The sequence below is a fragment of the Cheilinus undulatus genome, linkage group 8, assembly GCF_018320785.1.
Source record: "Cheilinus undulatus linkage group 8, ASM1832078v1, whole genome shotgun sequence".
NCBI lineage: Eukaryota > Metazoa > Chordata > Actinopteri > Labriformes > Labridae > Cheilinus > Cheilinus undulatus.
The window spans coordinates 24849514-24868240 of NC_054872.1; the positions used below are offsets into that span (position 1 = coordinate 24849514).

The following is an 18727-nucleotide window of genomic DNA, read 5'->3' on the forward strand; positions in this document are numbered from 1 at the left end:
AATCCATCTGGCATGTCAGGTTAGGCTCAGGTAGCATTACTATAAATGTTGTCTTACAGGCTGGGAGTTCATTTGATGCCAGCACTACTTGTGTACAGGTATAAAGTGAATCCCCTAACCTGACACGCCAGATGGATGTGCTACACACATCCATCTGGAAAACCTTCAATACAAAGCTCTTGGGAAAGAGCAGAGACTTTGAAAAAAAAACTCAGAGGGTGATTGGGTGAACGTTTGTCAGTCCCATCTTTACGGGCCAATCACAGCAACAAAACACGTGACGTAGCCGCTAACAAGCTGTGCCTGCGCCCCTACCAACTAGGCTAAACTCCATAAAGAACAACATAATGCAACCCATGGTGACTGTAGACATGTCAGAACACGACTTGTCGTTTTTGAAAACAACTCACTGCTGTTCTTTGTTCTATTTTTTAATGAAGAAATGCTGTCAAGTTCTGATAAAACAGGTGCTTTAGCAGCATCCAAGCCAATGTCTTCCTTCAGAATTGCACCGGCCTCTTCTCGCTGCTTGCATGTCACGACTTTGCCACGCCCAAAAGCACTGCCCCTCGACGCTTGGTCCTGTCACTTTCTATGGAAAGATGGGAGCTTTGCAAGATGGATTTGCCAGTAAGAAACACAGAAACAGCCAAATCCATCTGTTTTGCAATGTTATGAATCCCCTGCAACCCCAGACTTTGTGCATTAACTAAAAACTATTCTCAGGCTTAGTCAATAGCCTAACCTCAGCAAAAGTGATGTTCTCTGTCAGGGATAAGCTATAAATATAGACAGAAAGTAAATGGTCTGAAACTACTGAACTATATATATACACACATAGATGCAATATTACTCAGTCCACCTGTTATGAAACTCGATAAACAGCTACCAGCGTCATTTCTTTAAAATTTGTAAATTACTTCATTTTTTATTATTCTTCTGATTATATACCCTACTTTGTTTATACCATTACAAACTTCCTTTTAGTTAAAACAAACATGCTTAAGACTATGTTTATTAGTTGACAATCGGCATTGTTGGGGTTTATTTCTATTTTTTACCCTTTTCAGTTATTGTGGTTTCAACTGACTTGGAGGGTAATCAAAGAAAGAATAAGCAACCATGTCATGTTTGTGATAGTTTAGTTGTTTAACTGGGTATGATGAAGGACTCATGTGTTGGTATGTTGGCAGTGAGAGCTAGCATAGAGGTCAATTCCAATGGGACTTAACAGAGGACTGTCCAACCTTCCTGATGTGTGGGATTAACTGAACAATACATTGGTGAAGGCAGTGTACCACTTGGAAACTCTGGTGATGTGCAGGCTCTTTGCAGTCCATCAGTCTACACATTTCAGTTGTGGGGGTCCATAATAAGGGCATATTAATTGGATTTACAGATTTCGTCACTAAGGGCATATCCTTTCATTTGGGCCCAAATACCTTGTGTTTATTTTAAAAAAATTTGGCTGCTCCTTCAGGCTTATTACATTTAAATGTCCCATTAAAATTTAAACCAACTTATGCTGAGTCAGCTCAAAATTAATAAGTAAACAGGGTGGCTGAAAAGAGCATAGAAGATTTTAATCACTTGTTAATGTTGAGTATTTACAGGACAGTGTGCTGGAAAAATAAAACTAGGGAGACTTATTTTTTTAATAGTTCTCTGTATTGTTATGAATTACAACATTTCAAAATCACACAAGAGGGGATTCATGCAAAATACATTGCAAAAACCTAAACCTACAATTTAGCTTTTGCCCACAGTGGATAGAAAGGTTGGTTTGCTTAAGGCGCAAGGCTGTGTTAAGGCTTCCTATGAGTCTAATCGTGTAGGTGGCAGGTGTTTCATACGTTGTTTGCCATGGTTGCTTTACAAGTTAATTCTCTGGAATTTACGAGCCATCAGTGATCATAGAGCTCCTTCATCTCCTTAAGGATCTTTATACTCTCACTGTATCTCAGCTGGTTCTTGTTAGAGCACTCTTTCCATCTGGAAGACAAAGTACAACATGGGGTCAGCTTAACTCTGTCTAAACTCAGCATGTTTCAGATATCTGAATGGAATTTCTGAACCAAACTTGCAGAAAAGCTCAAGACTTTGGAACATTTAGGCAGGCTTTTATGCAAGGGTTAATGCCCGACGAGGTGTCCAATTATCAGGGATTAATGGACGACGTGGAGGCGTGAACTGTCTGACGCGCAGTGGAGGATGGTTGCCTCCGCAAAGTCCATTAATCCCTGATAACTGGACACCTCGAAGGGCATTAACCCGCTTATACCATGGTCACTTGCCAACAAAAATAATCACTAAAACAAGAAATTTATAATTTCATTCGTTTTGTGATCAAAATATAAAGTTTTACTAAAACAACTATTTCTTTCCCCCTAGCAATGCCTGAGGGCTTGACTAATAACTGGAATAGCCATTCCAATCCTGTAACGTTCTTAGGGAATGTAAACGTTATTCAGTACTCCAGTAAGTAGGGCGGGTCATGGATACCAAGTCACAACGGAACAAAAAAACTAGTCTGCTCAGCGCACTCTCTGAACTGATTTATCAATGAAATGATATGAAGACGAGTGAGACGAAGAGTCATGTGATCAGACTATAAACCTGTAGGTTAACATGAACAGTCATCTGATAAAAAAATCTTAGTTTTAGCAGACCAGCTATTTGAATACACAGAATACCTCCTTCAGAACTACAGGGTTTACAGATGTGAAACAGAGTTGTCCACGCCCGCAGGTGCTGGTTGTCCATCATACACGTTAATATTTATCAAATATTATCATGCTGGTTTATCAGAAGTGTTTCCTTTAGCTCTACAAAGAAACAATGGCTTCTTTTCTTTTGTTCATGTTATTTGAATCTTCTGACAACAGTTTATAGCTGCAAGAACAGGAGGGAAGTGAGTTTTTTTTGCGACACTCACCTCTCAGTGTTAAGGTGAGCCTGGAAACAAGACATACGTCGGATACAAAAGATAAGATCATCTTAGGTTACAGGTCTTAAACCTGGAGTCTGTCATATATCAGTACAGTGATGGTCGATGCCGGTCTGCAGACTCTTTAGGCTGGCAGCGCTGTACTCCCTACTCAGAAAATATGACTGTCTCAGGTTGCTATAGTTACTTCTAACGGATTAATGGCTAACGGCTACTGCGCATTAATTTGGAACAGTGAAAAGATTTGAGGCCTACTTGAGAAGTTCAAAAGGTGTCTGTATATCAGAAGTTAATTGACACCGTTGGAATTTCCAGAGCCAATCAGAATCGAGTATTCACCAAGACCGTGGTATAAAGTACAATTACTTCCATGGCATGAAAATAACCACTGTTTAACTAAGTTGTATGTGTCTGAATGTGCATTTGTTGTACCTTATATCTCATGTTGTACAAAATCTCTCTCTGAAAACACTTTTCCATTTTTGAATGCACATTCTTACCCATTATGTTCATGTTTTTTCAGTTTGTATCCAATATAATTATGGGTGTCCCTCAAGAATCAAAAGACATGTAAGAACGCCCATGATTTTAACCCTGACTTCAAGGTGGTTTGTCTGCAATTTTATGTTTCCCTTCAAGAGCAACTTACTTTTGTCTTATCTTTTTCCATCGTTCCATGTGGTCCATTATGAGAGAACCTGGTAGAGGTACCGGTTCTGTTAACTGGTGAAAGAAGAAATACACTTACTACTTAAAATAATAAAATAATAAAAATAAATAAACAATTAAAGTACAAGTTAATAGTCTGCTTTATAACTAGTTCATCTTACTTTATATTTGATGTGTACTGCTTATCATAAAAAACATGGTGTGTAAGCATTACTTCTAATACAAAAATTACACAGAACCTTTGTCACAGTGGGTTTTTCCGTCTGTGGGATCCTGAGATTGATGAGTTCACCCGTTGGACTGACTGGACAGGAGGTCGGAGGAGGGAGTCTGTACACATTCTGACCTTTACCATTGATCATGTCTGTGACCTGACAAAGTAACAAGAGGATTGCAGCTGTGCACAAAATTAGAAAGTCTCCGAGTGTAAGTATCTTGGTGTTTGGTTGGATCAAAAATTCACATTCAAATTTCACATTGTCTCGCTGATCAGCAAATTAAGACAAATAATTAGATTTCTCCACAGGAACAAAAGTAACAACCCATTGCTCAGTAGGAAACATGTTATTGAGGCTGTCTTTATATACGTTGTAGATTGTACAACATATATAATTAATGATTGATGCTGTTTATAGAAATCCCTCTGCCTCTACTCTTAAACCCCTGTATTTTATCTATCACTCTGCCTTTGTTATCATTACTGATAACAGTTACTAAGTCTTGCATTTTATATAAAAAGGTGGGCTGGGCACCTCTAACTGTGACAGGCGTTATTTCATTTATGAAGCCTTACTTGGGAAAAGATCATCATATATAACATCTTTGTAGAACCAGTCTCATAATCAATACTCAACACAATCTAATAACTGGCTAATAGGGCTGCAACAACGAATTGATAAAATCAATATCGATAATTAAAAGTGTTGGTGACAAATTTATGTATCAATTCGTTGTGTCACACGATTATGGCGTCACTTCGCGTGGTGCAGAGCTGTTTATGTCACACACAGATGGCTGATAAACTTTACTTTGGCTTGGTTTAGGACTTCTCTGATTATAATCTGATGATTAGCGGAAAAATTAAGTAGATAGATTCATCATCAACCATGTCTCATGATGGAGATGAGACACCAGCGATCTAAAAATAGCTCGTTGTCATAAGAACTTTAGTTTCTGTTACGATACGAGACTGGATGAAAACAATAGCTGACTGTCAGGCATTTGTGTAATCCATGATATTCGCCTTACTTGTGTTAAGGTGGCAATTTCCACAGCACCAAAAAGGAGGACACTTTGCAGCACTTAGTGAAGCAAGAATAATTGCAACAAATAGGACTCTAGTGTATACCCCACTACAATACAATTTTGTCCATGATACCGATGGTACCGCCAACTATCACCCCATCATACTCACTTAACAACACTCAAAAGTATCTTAAAATAACTAAAGGATATATTACTACAATAATAAAAAACACAAAGTCTTTGCAATTTAGCCCAAGTTAGTCACATATAAAAGACACAGTTCTAAATAAAATTATCATTGATTTTAATGATCATATTCCTTGTTGCAATGATAAGGATATTTTTAAATTCCATCCTTCTAAAAAAAGTTATCACTGTGGCTTAATTATTTTCATTATAACATTAATCCCACTTTATTAGCTATCTGTTTTTTTGGGGGGGGGTCTTCTCAAAATAAAACTAATATAAACCAGCTGATCTTGCCCCCCTTACACCCCCTCACACTCATCCCTGCATCCCTTGCCTCACACACAGCAGCGCATCTGTCTCTTCCTCTCTATGGCCTTTTTCAAAGTTTCTGCTTCAGTGTCATCATCCTTTGTTAAATCATCTTTAAATATACAATGTCTTTATTTGTTTTCACCCCCAATCTTATTTTAAAACAGCTGATCTGTGCGAGGCAGTTTGATAACGTCAATTAATTCCTGATCAGAACCAGCGCGGAAACTTCATGGAGTTTTATCATAAATTCACAAACTAAGCTATGGTACAAATTGATGATTGGCAAGAGAAGTTGCAGAATAGCGGGTGAATTTATGGGACAGACGCGATGAAAGTTTCTGTGCAGCTAGTATCAGGAGAGAGAGGGAAAGGCGGACACTGCGCGCACTTCACTGATCATGGATGGCACCGATCTCCAGAAATAGATATCTTGAGGGTTAATTTACTAACGTGTGGTGATCAGGTAAAGTTTATGTTTGGTCAACGTCGTATATACATTACCTGGATCATTTTTAATATACAAACCAGACTGATGTGCAGAGAAAGAGAGCAATGGACAATATGCTGCATTACGTTCAGGTGCGACTCCAAAAGGAGGACAAATAAGCGTCCAGCTTGAGGCTGCACCGGATGCCAGACAAGGCATTTAAATTCCAGACTGTCTGGCCAAAAGCCAGACATATGGCCACCCTACTTTGTGTTCTCAATGTCCGCTAAAACAGGAGAGGAAGGAAAAGTGTGAGCTGCAGTCTCAGGGCGACAGGAGCAGTTGGGTGTGTGAGTCTGTGTATGTGTGACAGAGATTGTGTGTCCGTCCGTGAGTGCGGGTCAGTTTGACAACAAGCATCAAAGAACTAATGTTAGCTTGCTGAATAAGTGAGTGACAAATGTTTATAAGTTATCATAATATCAATAACTTTTATAGGCTGAGGCTTACCTGTGGCTCCTCTGGGATGAAATAATTCCAAGAGGATGTAATAAAATCAGTATCCCACTTTAAGAGTCTTTCATTCAAATCATATCCTCAGGCTGTTGTCATAAGTGATCTTTGTGATCATAAGTGTTTGTTTATGTTTGTAAGGAGGGAGGCAAAGTAATAACAAAAAAAAATCCTAACTTTTTAAAATAATTTATTATATTTTTGTGTTTATTCTGTGGCATGTTCAAGTTATTTAATTTTAAAGAACTCAAAAAATGTTTTCTTTTCTTTTAGACATTTAAACTTCTGGGGGGGGGGCATCCCATTCATTAATGAATCGAGAAAATACTAATCCAATTCATCGATGATTGAAATGTATTTATTATTTGATCAGTTTATTCTTAGTTTATGATGTACTTTGTTTGGTACATAAATGTACTAGTTAGAGTAAAAAGGATAATTTACTGCTCTTTTTTATGTAAAGTGATGTCAGAATTGGTTATAAATACTGTTGCTCACTACATATTTACCCCTCTTGTACCCTACATGTGCATGAATAAATAAACCAAATATATTTTCAAAATTAACAAGTAAAAAATGTCAGTTATCTTCTTGGTACCAGCCACTATGAATATAAATATGGATTTTTGGTATCAGCTCTAAAAAAATACTCATGGTGCATCACTAGTTTTCTCCATGCAGCAGGAAAATAGTATTATAGGGCAGGAGGAATGAGTTCTCACTTCTCAAAAAATGAAAGAAGAGCAGACCCAGAGTCATGTGGAGATGAAGTTATTTGATAAGATAGTGTCAAAAAATCTGACATCAAAGATCAACATTAGCATAAAACATATTTAAATTCATAAGGTAATATTTCTTTCTATATTTGGGTGTAATCACTAGGACTGGTGTAGTTACAACTTTATTTAGCATTGATAAATTTCCCCTCTGTGGGGTCTTTGAGTGGGAGCACTTCCTACAGTAGCTATAAACATCACACTAAACTAGGAATACACCTTTAACATCAGTATCAGTAGATATCAGCCCTCTTGACAGACGCTGCCCCATGAAGCATGGAATGAAATCTGTAGCAGATGTTTATCTGTTGTGTCCTATCAATGCAATGTTTTCATCCACTACACCAAACTGGTGATTTACAGAAGAGATTTCATTTTTTAAAGTCAGGTAGAGGAACTGTTTTCATGGTCAACCATGTAAAAAAATGTTGGTACCGCGGGAATTTACACTGAAAAATAATGACAAAGCAATGACATGAGTATCAGCAACCAGTTAAATTGTTATTTTAAATATTAGTCTAACTATAAAGCCTCACCTCTTCCTCTACCATGCTGTGTGGGGGGCTTGGGGATGCCAGAGGCTCTCGAACAGAGGGATTGTTTCTCATCCAGGAACGGCAGATCGGATATAGTGGGGTGCTGGTGTTGAACTGAGCCAAATCAACACTACGATCAAACAACTTTATTATGTACGAATCTGGAGAAATAGAAAACAAACAAAAAATTTAGAGGACAGCATTTAGTGGGAACAAAAGATCTCATAAATTACAAAAGAAGTGACCATGATGTTCTTGCTAGTTTAATCATTTTGAAACTATAAATTCAGTTTACTTTGTTTATGCTGATTGGTTTCTGGTATGCCCTCATCCATCTCTTTTCTTTTCTTCCTCCGATGCTGTGGAAAACGAGCTGATGGCCTGAAAGAAAAATTAAAATTGAGCAATGGCAAGGACTTTATGGTGTTCTCAGGAAATAGACAACAGTAGTTGTTTTTAATTTCTGTTCTGCTTCCGTTATAATGTGAAATTTTTTTATCAGTGTTATGGCAGGTCCACAGTGAGATTTTTCCAGTCATAAATGTAGGAGAAAATAATGATTCATGCATTTGTTTACAGTCAGCATTTATTAAAAACACAGACACTTGCCTTTTTCCAGCAGATGATGGAGACAAATCCCTACAGAAAAGAAGTGGAACATGATATATGAAACACACTTTTACAGAGGGTGAAACGACCTAGCGCAGTGGTTCCCAAACCACGGCTCACACAGAAACACTGATCTAGCGGATATTAACTATCCCCATAGCATAAGCAAAACACATTTAATAAAACTTTAAAGGGCTACATACTTGTTCAAAGAGTCTGCTGATATCTTTCCAGTCTCACCCTCATTTTGCTCCCTGTTTAAAGTAAAATATTAGTCACACTTGAGAGTGATCACAAAAAGTCAAGTTTGACATACATTTACCTTAGTTATAATTTTACAAACCTCTCATTTTCAGTCTTCTCAACCAGCCCCTTTAGTACAGCATCCAGTCTGCTACGTGCACCAGTTCCATCAATATCTACAGAAACAATCACGAAAGGAATAATGATGAGGGCTTTGCTGAAAGAGAAATCATTCACTTACACCAGGGCTGTCCAAACTGTGGCCCAGGGGCCAAATGTGGCCCCTGGTCCAAAGTCTAGAAATAAAGATGAAATATGGCCCACATTTGAACATGACTGTTTTGTACTTCATAGTTTCAGCACGAGGCAGTGTTACCATGGTAATTCTGTAAACAAACATCTTAAAAGAAGAATTCATTGATTTTTTTTCCTGACTAAACTGAGACAACACCATACATGGTAAACATACTGGCAACCAGAATGATAACAATATCTTGTTTTCTAACTCCCTGATGGGTTATGGCAGCAAATAGCAGTGCCAATAATGTTTCAGGGGCAGAGCCAGTGGTAGTGAGGCCAAACAGGGCCCCCTGAAATCTGATTGGCATCCCCATAACCTGAAAATGATTGTCTATCTGCCTTGCCAGCCATTAAATCGAGCATATAGTGTTAGGTCAGATGTGCAATGGAGTCAAGCACTGGCAGATCAGTTGATCTCACACAAGCACTCAAACAGCTGACAGCTAGCTGATTTGCTCTATGCACGTTATTCACTAATGTCTCTCATGCTGCCTTATTTAAAATGCTCTTTGTCCCTCCTCCACCCCAGCGCCTCTTTTGTTTGTTTTGCTCTTTGTTCTGCTTCTGACTTCATCAATCAATCTTAATTAATCCGTTCAGCTGTCACTGATGCCTGCTCTGCTTGGGATTACTTGCTGCTTCTCTCCCTGCCTTAGCTAAACTTTCATAAACCTCACTTTGTGGATATTAAATTGGCCCCAACATCCTTATATATTACTGTATATGGCCCTCAGCGGAAAAAGTTTGGACACCCCTGATTTACACCAACTTACAACGGAAGCAAGAAGTTACTGTGGAACATGAATTGTGCACAGTACACACCATATAAAAAGTATCAATTTAACACTGTATCAAACACCCCAAACAATACCCAACCCATACCACCTACAGATACATGCTCACTAACCATAAGATAATCTACTTCAAATATTTAGACTTAATGGAGAATGACTGTATTATCAGATTTAATTGATTTCATTTAGTAAGATTTCTGTCATAGGAAAACTCATGTGTTAATGATACCTTTTGAAAACCACAGCATCAAAATTAGCAGACCTGGACACCAAATATTGAATGATTTGATATTCTGCACGATAAGAAATTGCAAGCAAACCCACTGATGTCATCTAAAATTGCCTAAATAGATGGGCAAAATTTGGAAAATGGGTTGAAATGGCCAGGACTAAGGGTTTCCTTGCAAAGAACATACAGTAATCCAAATGTTGTCACTGTATTTGTGCAATTTAAAAAAGTGTGCTCACTCTGCTGGTACATTAATTGATGCCAACAGTTACTAAAATATTGGGAGATTTTATGATTTTAAAACACAGATAATATTTTGGCAACTGCAATATATGCAGATCTGTACATTTAATGGTTGTCCACAGGGGGTTTCCGTCTTTTTCTTTTTTTGGTTGTTAAAAGTGGATATTCACCCCAAAGAGATGCTAAGGACTTCTGCTTTTGTTGAACATTAACAAACAGGTTTCAATGTTGTTTGATTTTTAAGAGGAACACGTAAAAGTTTACATATTTACTACTGTAACGATCATCTATTATTTATTTTTAGAAAAATATCGCCATTCGGCGAAAAGAAGGTATCGACTTCACATATAATTTCGGTCCATATCGCCCATCCCTAATTCGAGGTAGCTTTCGTGAAAAGTAATGATAAATCCTTCTTACCCGGTCTTTCTGTCTTCACTTTGACGTGATGCATAATCTACTCCTTTTGTCCTTTTTTGTATGTAAAATAAAAAAGACCAAGCAGTACAACCACACTTTCCCAGCTGTAAGAGAACACCGACACACAGCGCTTTTTGTTGATATCGACAGCTGACTGACGCCTCAACAAATAACGTAGGGCTGCTTCAGGACGTCGGTTGCTAAACGTTAGCTAGCTAGCTGCGTTAAGGTAAAGACAGTTTGCAAGCGGTGCGTTGAATAACGTTACAGCCACCCAGCGACAAAAACTTTGTACGTTGATTAAATTACTTAAAACTAGTCCTAACTGTTTCCTAAAATCACCAGGGAAGAATCTGTTTCCTACACGCAAAAACAGCAAGACCTAGCTCGACATTCGGTAGCTTATGTTTCGGTTGCTAACTAGCTTATTTTTTGACCAACGGCCTCTGCTGCCTTTCCTCTTCCGCGCGCTGCCACTTTCCTTTTACCTGATTGGAGCTTGTGCAATAATGTTGCATGATGTGATTGGGTGCGCCTCATGTCCATCATCTTTGACTCGGCTCCTATTGGCTGTATGCGCAGTTGTAAATAACGATCGCTAGAAACAGTTCAAGGCTCGCTGTTATTGTGGGTTATAATGGTAAATTTAACAAAAGATCTTTGTTTATATGAAAAAGTTAAACTGTTAAATAGGTAGATTTTTAAAATCCTTTTCCTGGGAGCTTTATTTGCAATTTCGTGGTCAATCAGTGCCATTTGACTAAGAATTCAGAGGTAACTTAATGGTGTGGACTTGCTAAGTCAGACTCATACTTAGCAACCCCTGCTGTCTGCTAAAGCTGTGATGAAATCCAGGTAAGCTCAAAACGACAACATGTTGATAGCACCCTTTGAAAGTTGCAGTTGGTGAAACGTGTTGTTTCTACAGCCGCCCCGTCTTCACAAGGCAAAATCCCTTTCAACAAGCAACCAAAGTGGGGAAGACTTTCTACCACCCGTCCTCCAACAAGTCTTTGACACAGAAGAAGAAGAAAACGGTATGTATTATTAAGGCCGGGATATATGAACCACAACTCATATCTCAATATAAACTGAGTGGTGATAGGCGATACATTGCTCCATGACTTCTTTGAAGAAACCACAAAGGTTGCTACAATACCAGAATTACAAACTTTGATATGATTCCATTGTAAGCAGATGATTATCATGTCAACAAACGAAGAAGTGCTGAAAAACCAAACTCTAGGCAACTTACAAATTTGCAACCATGTTGACTATATCTTTACAGACTCTGAGTCCTGAACGTTCACACAAGCAATCCACTCCACAGTTGGACTCTCTGAGTCAAGACGAGCAAGGATTGATTCAGACACATGTCCACAGTTTTGCTGCCACAGATGACCATCCTGTTTTTGAAGAGTCATGGCCATCATCCGACTGTGGATCATCTTCAGCCTTATCTAATATGGTGACATCTGAACTGTCTGCGAGGGCAGGGAAACCTTCAGTCTCACCAGAACCTGGAATTCACCAGGATTCAGTGCTGGCAAAGTATGTTTAAGTTTCATTTTGGTTCTTCTGAGATCGTACGCTCAAATGAAATAACTATGTCTTTGCCACTTGTCACTGTCTGTATTACACAAACAAAAGTAGCAATTTGTAAAAGAGTTAGTTAAAATAATAATGATAATTCTGACATGAAGAATAAAATAGAAAAGCTGTTTGAGTTTGTATCATTGTCATTGGAATCACTACTTTTATAACGCCAACTTTTTTTGTTGTCACAGATACATAGAGCGCTTCCGCCATGGTCAACCGCAGAGTCGAGAGGAGCGCCAGCAGATGGCTGCCAGAGGAAAGAAGCAAGTGCCTTTTTGGTGGATGTCATCCTCAACTTTACCTCATAGCTCAACACCAACCAAAACAACAGACAAAGGTACATATTTTCACCCAATGCAGATTTAGTAATTGTTAATATAGGGTCCTACATTTTAATACAGAATTACAGTTCTTGTGAAAAAATTCTGTCAAATCCTTTGCTTTAAACAGATGTCATCCAGCCTATGGAAGATGACCATGGCGCTGCCACTTACAGTCCAGTGCAGAATGGACATGACAGAGACCTTTCCCCATGCAGAGGATCTATTAGTGTGAGTTTGTTTGTGTGTTTATAGAGATAGGATGTACTTTTTATTCTGAAAAAAATATAAGTCAAAGGTGTGTTGTTTGTACAAAAGACTTTCCCACATCCATGTGTTTATGTCTTAATGAAAAACACCAGATTCTACTCCAGTTAGATTTTTAGTCTTTGAAAATATAAGGGCTGTTGAGTTTGCACCCAGCTGAAGGTTGTGCCAAGTGTATTTGACTCCCATAAAATCAAAATGACTTAAGAGCAAATTATTCCAACTAAACATACTTAGAGAATTTAGCATTAAATCACAACACCATATGTCAAGTCAAGCCCATTGTCTTTGTGGGGCATATTTAAAAACAACTTACGGTGACCAAACTGCTGTAAAAGCAAGAAAGGGAATTAATGAATATAAAAACCCCAAATTCCAGTAAAAGACTGAGAGCCCTGACACATTCAGAAACACACAGACACTAAATGAAAGTAGATAGGAATATAGACAAGTAAAAGCAGAAGTAAACACCATAAAAGTGAAATGACAGATAAGAATAGAAATTCATGCTCAGCTTGAATTGAAGATCTTCAGAGTTAGGTATTTATGTGATTTGTAAATGTTAAGCAATTAGAAACAATGACTACAATGGCTGTATTACCCGGTTTTTTTAAGCTTGATCTGGGGACTTCCAAGAGTAGAATGTTAGTTGACCTCAGAGACCAAACTGGAAAAGGATAGTGCAAGACATTTTAGAGAATGTCAATCCATTCAAAATCATACAATCAATCACTGAAATCTAAAAATAAACCCTGAAACAGATAAGAAGCCAATGTACAGAGCCTTTAATAGGCATTTTGTTCATTTTTTCCAGTAAGAAGGTATGCTGCAGCATTTTAAAAAAGTTGGTGACAAAGAGGACTGTTTGAAGCCCACATACAAAAAATTACCATAATCCAGCCTAGATGTGATAAAGGCGTGGACTACTCTTTCAAAGTGGTTTTGGCTGAGACAGGGCTTTACCCAAGCTAGTTGTCTTAGCTTGAAGAAGTTTGTTTTCAACTATTGAGGCAGTATATTCAATTCCAAAGGACTTACAGACAATTGTACCAAGGTTTTTACTAATGGGAAATCATAGGGAGTAAGAAGACTGAGTGCACCAGTCATCAACTATGTTTGGTTTTCCAGCCATTCCAACCGCTGTTTATTTTCATTCTGATTTTAGAAAAGAAATAAAGTCTACCCAAGTCTGAACCTTCTTCAAACAGTTCAAAACAGTCTGAGCTAGATGGTGGTTATTTTTTGAAGACAGGTAAATATGAACATCATCACTAGAGTATAAGAGAACGTTGTGTTTTCTCAAAAATAATGCCAATGATCAGAAAGAGAACAGGGCACAAAATGGAGCCTTGGAACTCTGGCAATCCCTAGTATATTTAGAAGTCTCTGTGTTTACAAAATTGAAAAGATTTTTTTTTTAAATGTATGGCCTTCTCAGCCCTGTGTGAAATTGTATTTTTTTAGCAATATGTGGCCAGATACAATCACTACATGTATGTTTTTCTTTGTTTAAATACCCTGTTTGTCTGTTTTTTATTTTAGATTTTGTCTGACACCTCCCAGGGCGAATTTGAAGACACAGAGATACTACAACTTCAAGAAAGGGCAAACAGACTTCTGCTGAAAGAGTATGAAGCCCTGCAAGTAACATTAATGATAAATTAATAAATAACTGCAGTTGTAAATGACTTTTTATTTCCAACAGTGACTGTAGTCTGAATGATGGATCTATCCATGTCAGCTCAGAAGGCGTGGGATGCTCAGAATTTTCTTCTCCACTCAGTGCAGATGAGCAAATGCGAAGACCTTTGATTCCTAGAGTAATGATGTCTGCTACAGGTAATGCGACTGCTTGGACCTGTATAGAATTGTTAGCTTCATTTAAATTTTAAACGTGCTCAATGCTTTTACTGTTCATGCAACATAAACAGTTCCCTTTTTCGTACTTGTGATATCTGTTGTTTTTATCAAAACTTACAGCAAAAGCCAATTCAGACTCAGTTCAAGCCTTCCAAAAACCCTCTTCCATTCCTTTACTTGTTTCCCCAACACGCCCGGAAGAAGATATCTTGTTCCAGTGGCGTTTGAGACGAAAGATTGAGCAGGCCAGGGAGCAACACTCAGGTTTTCATGCTACAACATTTAGCTGGCAGTCCCCCAGTTTAAGGCAGACCTCACCAAGTGGACAAGCCTACAAGGTTGGGAATATAGTGCACCATATTTACTCTCAAATTTTTTTAACAGTTTTTGAAAAATTCTAAATAATTTGTATGCACTCTTTCTTGTGTCAGGGACGGACCCAACCTCCAGAGTTCTCAGAAAAAGCTAGCCATCCACAGATTGCTGCTGCACAGCCAGAAACCAGAGAAACACTTGGATTATTTTCCTCATCTTCAGTCCCAACTCTTTTACCTGCCTGTGCTGTCTCTGGATCTGCAGTCTCTCAGCCCCTTGTTCCTGCCCACATGCACTTTCTTTGTGATGTTTTGCCATGTCCCATCCAAAGTACAGATGAGTCTCGGACCAAAGTTGTTCATAAAAAGGCCCAAGTTCAAGATAATACACTTAAAACAGCCCGCGATGAACCCTTTCTTGAACATGAGCCATCCGTAACAAAACCTTCATCTGGAGTTACAGAAGAAGAAAGGTCTTCTAACAACAAAAGAGCTGAAACAAACACAAAGCTGAAATGTCAGATTACAGAGTCAAGGAAGAATGAGAAGGAGGCAGTGATGGCTTTCAGAAGACAGAAGAAATCAACAAGGTAAAGTATTTAAGCATGGACATCATGTGGAAAGCACAACACAATGCTCAATATGCATATTTATATATGTTGGCAGATATGCTATGGAAAAAAGACATACTGATGGTTCTGGATCTACAAATAAGAGTGCCTTACACCAAAAACTTCCCAAAAAGCCATTAGCTAAGGAGCTAAAGCAACATAAGGGGTACCAGGAGTTTTCCAGTCAGAGCGCTACTGTTGATCATGGACCACCACCTTCTCCAGTCCACAGTGCCTTAGGACAGGTCAGCATATATGCACAGAAGTAGGTTCTATCTCCTCCACCATATTTTCTTTGTTTTTTTTTTTTATTCTGTATACTGTTCTTGTTGGCTGTTGACAGGTTGTTTCAGAGGTCTTGTTCCCTACAACGGACTCTCCTGCACAAACGACATCCGCCTCGTTTTCCCCTCCCTCTGTTTCCTCACCTCGGCCACAGTCCTCAGTTAATCCATGTGATAGACAGAACTCTGTGGAGGTCATTTCACAGCTGCTGCAAGAGGCTGAAGGTGAGCATATGGTGGCAAAGAGCACCAACCTTTACCCTGTAGTTAATTGTGGCAGAAAGATTCTGACCTTTGAATAGTTTTCACTCCCAGAACTTTAAGTCTCACTTTGTGTGAGCTTGCTGTTTTTACGTAAAGCTGGTGCCATTTATGATACATGAAAAATTTTGCTGTACATAGTGGGACTTTGAATAATGAAATGGCAACTTGTAGTCCTGGTAGTCTGTTAGTAATTGACAATGTTAATCCATTATCGCCCGTCTCCTTTGATTCCCTTTATGTAAACAGTTTGTGTCTTTGCTTTTCAGATTCAGATGAAACAGAGTTTGGAGATGATGCCTTATTAAAAGTCCTTCGCAAACAGAGAAAATGGATAAAGGAGCAAATCAGGTAAATAAACTATTACTTTAACTGCCAAATTGATAAGCATCAATAATGCAAAAGTTGTTTTTTAAATGTAAGGCTGCTAGTCTTGAAACCACTAACGTGTGGTACTTACAATGCATTGGTACACCACATTCCAGAACAATAATGTCCTGTATTTATTTTTCAGTGAGGTGGACTCTCTGTTAAATAACTTTTTGGATGAGCAACAAGTAACCAGACCATTGGCAAGAGACACTTGATTTTTTTATTCCATTTTATAAAGAAATAAAGCTTATTTGTATGTTTTTGAAGAAACATTTCCACATTAAAGATCTCAAAGATATGTCAATGTGCATCATTAATCACAATAATTACACAGTGCATTTTACAAGGCTGCACAACAAAGTCAGCTTGTTGAACTGTTAGCGCAGACTATTTACAAAGAATGGTTTCTGGAAACATGTAAGAATGATAACAGCCAGAGCAGTATATACAAACCTCAAAGAGCAGGGAGTGCTTGAAAAGTGCCAGGAACTAAACAAATGAGTGTTTTGGGACATGTTGCTATGACTGAAGGAGAAAGAGTTATGTCTTTATATGTACATATCGCTTCTGTTGCATTTGTTATTGTTCTTAGTGTGGATAGTAGAGACAGAGTGTTTACATAAATGTGATTATTTCAGGACTCTGGTTTCCAGCATGGGTGCAGCTATGATAAGAATCCCATCTGGAGAGACTGCTGACTCCAAAGCCATGGTGTCCACCCCCTTAGGGATTCGATAGCGGCGATTAAACTGTCGTGTGGTCATTCCTGGACCATTCTTCTATAAAAACAGACATGAATACAAGTTTTGAGAACAAAAGAAATTACGTTTAAATTCAATAACCCACAAAATCCATGTCATTTAAACTGTCATATGAATCACATCCAAGCTGCATGGGCCACAAAAATCAGAATTATATCACTTTTGCCAGCGGGGTGTGTGTAGCCTTAGTTACTTCCATAATACCAACCTTTTTCTCTTCATGCTTTCCTTGTACTTCAACAAAATCCCCAATCACTTTCACCATGAGATCAGGTGGGCTGAAATCCTTTACATCTACTTGAACTGTGAAACCATTATCATCACAGTTGACCTAGCAAAATAAGATTAAATTCTGTCATTTCATAGAGATAACATTTCTATACGTACAGCAAAAGGCACACTTTTAAACATGCCTTTAACATGACTGTATTTTATTATATTTTCCGGTTAAAAAAGTGCTTGACGAAAATGTTTTTAAGCTTTCAACTACTTCATCAAAAGAGGATGTTTTGAGGATTTAAAACCCCTCTTAAGTTGACATGAATTATGATAGGTATAGAAAATTAGAGAAAATATTCAGTCTATTTTAGAAGTTACTATTTATAAGCCAAAATAAAAATGAACAGTTCTTCTTATTGCAAAAGTTACAATGATTTTAAAAGACCTACCTCCGCAGGGCTGGTATTATCAGTCTCTGGAATCAGTAACTGAGGAGACCAGTTGTACTGTCCAAAAGTTCCATTTAGGCGAGGAATAAGAGGTGGCAAGACTTTCTCCCATTGAATACCACCAGCTGGTAGAGTGGAGGGCAGAATGAAGTCCATCTACATGGAGTAGAAGTTAAAGAGAATAAACTTTTTGTTATGAGAACTGTTTACAGACCAGTGTATGGTACAGTAAACTGGACCACAAAACAACATGCTACAACTTACCTTCTCTTAAATTTCCTGACTGGATAAGTGTGTGAAAGGGAAAGGGCAGCCTCTGTTAGCTTGTGTGAGGTCCTCCTGAATGAAGTACAGAGAGCACTGGTCATAAGACAGTCTGACTCCGAGCTCCTCTCCCAGTGGGCGGCTGACGTGACTGACTGTTGTGGTCTGTGGAGTCTGTCTTATACTGGAGTTGCGTAATGAGCCGGGAATTCATAGTGGGGCACCTTGCTTCTGTTATGCTCTGAACTAATGCGTACCCTTGGGTGTTCAGGCAGCGCCATATAGGATCAGAGTGTATTGTTTTGGGAGTGATGCAGCTGTCGCGGGATTATGGCAATTAACGTATTTATCGACCATTACCAATGCACACTTTATCCCTTGTATTGATGGCGCTGATATGTAGAGACTGGTTACTTGTAAGACGTGCGATGAAGTAGCGCCTGAGAGCGGTTGTCAAGGAAGGTTCGTCCGAAAATAAGTTCAAAGGCGATGTTGTTGACCCTCGTGGGCTGATGCCAGACAGACAGTGACAGCAGGGACGTCCTAAACACATGCCTGAGCACGTGCACTGCCAACAAGCCTGTTTGGCTACATCACTCACTTTCACAGATGTAAACACTATTGAAATCATTACTAGAGTTTAAAACATTATCAATAAAAATAACAATCAAAATAGTTACAATAACAAGAATAA

The 18727-nt window shown here is 38.5% G+C and overlaps 3 protein-coding genes across 6 annotated transcripts; 1 reads left to right on the top strand and 2 right to left on the bottom strand.

The window, feature by feature from the left end:
- Positions 1-1632: 1632 nt before the first annotated feature.
- lin37 (lin-37 DREAM MuvB core complex component) lies at positions 1633-10904 on the bottom strand. The gene is made up of 9 exons (XM_041792892.1): positions 10453-10904; positions 8567-8642; positions 8427-8477; positions 8224-8253; positions 7910-7995; positions 7615-7775; positions 3856-3987; positions 3597-3670; positions 1633-1992 (listed from the first exon to the last, which is right to left on the bottom strand). Exons 1-9 carry the CDS (start codon positions 10484-10486, stop codon positions 1905-1907), a joined length of 732 nt encoding a protein of 243 aa, XP_041648826.1. The 5' UTR covers positions 10487-10904; the 3' UTR covers positions 1633-1904.
- Positions 10905-11026: 122 nt separating this feature from the next.
- Positions 11027-16638, top strand: proser3 (proline and serine rich 3). Of its 4 annotated transcripts, none has more exons than XM_041792888.1 (13): positions 11027-11307; positions 11381-11489; positions 11741-12003; positions 12240-12388; positions 12502-12602; positions 14181-14266; positions 14344-14477; positions 14619-14836; positions 14930-15402; positions 15479-15668; positions 15767-15932; positions 16238-16319; positions 16483-16638. In XM_041792888.1, exons 1-13 carry the CDS (start codon positions 11297-11299, stop codon positions 16553-16555), a joined length of 2055 nt encoding a protein of 684 aa, XP_041648822.1. In that variant the 5' UTR covers positions 11027-11296; the 3' UTR covers positions 16556-16638. The 4 variants fall into 4 exon arrangements, with proteins under 4 accessions (XP_041648822.1, XP_041648823.1, XP_041648824.1 ...); XM_041792889.1 differs by having other exon boundaries at positions 14700-14836; XM_041792890.1 differs by having other exon boundaries at positions 14703-14836.
- Positions 16547-18537, bottom strand: hspb6 (heat shock protein, alpha-crystallin-related, b6). Its single transcript, XM_041792893.1, has 4 exons — positions 18034-18537; positions 17770-17925; positions 17310-17432; positions 16547-17119 (listed from the first exon to the last, which is right to left on the bottom strand). Exons 2-4 carry the CDS (start codon positions 17923-17925, stop codon positions 16970-16972), a joined length of 429 nt encoding a protein of 142 aa, XP_041648827.1. The 5' UTR covers positions 18034-18537; the 3' UTR covers positions 16547-16969.
- Positions 18538-18727: the final 190 nt, after the last annotated feature.

Bases quoted from the DNA above. Each gene is read 5' to 3' on its own strand.
- lin37 (XM_041792892.1), bottom strand. From the start codon at position 10,486: ATGCATCACGTCAAAGTGAAGACAGAAAGACCGG. The intron at 8,478-8,566 runs GTTTGTAAAATT...TACTTTAAACAG, and splicing joins GAGAAGACTGAAAATGAGAG to GGAGCAAAATGAGGGTGAGA. The intron at 7,776-7,909 runs GTAAACTGAATT...CTATTTCTCCAG, and splicing joins AACCAATCAGCATAAACAAA to ATTCGTACATAATAAAGTTG.
- hspb6 (XM_041792893.1), bottom strand. From the start codon at position 17,925: ATGGACTTCATTCTGCCCTCCACTCTACCAGCTGGTGGTATTCAATGG. The intron at 17,433-17,769 runs GTAGGTCTTTTA...TTATTTTGCTAG, and splicing joins ATAATACCAGCCCTGCGGAG to GTCAACTGTGATGATAATGG. The intron at 17,120-17,309 runs GTTGGTATTATG...CTGTTTTTATAG, and splicing joins GAAAGCATGAAGAGAAAAAG to AAGAATGGTCCAGGAATGAC.
- proser3 (XM_041792888.1), top strand. The intron at 12,603-14,180 runs GTGAGTTTGTTT...TTTTTATTTTAG, and splicing joins CATGCAGAGGATCTATTAGT to ATTTTGTCTGACACCTCCCA. The intron at 14,837-14,929 runs GTTGGGAATATA...TTCTTGTGTCAG, and splicing joins CAAGTGGACAAGCCTACAAG to GGACGGACCCAACCTCCAGA.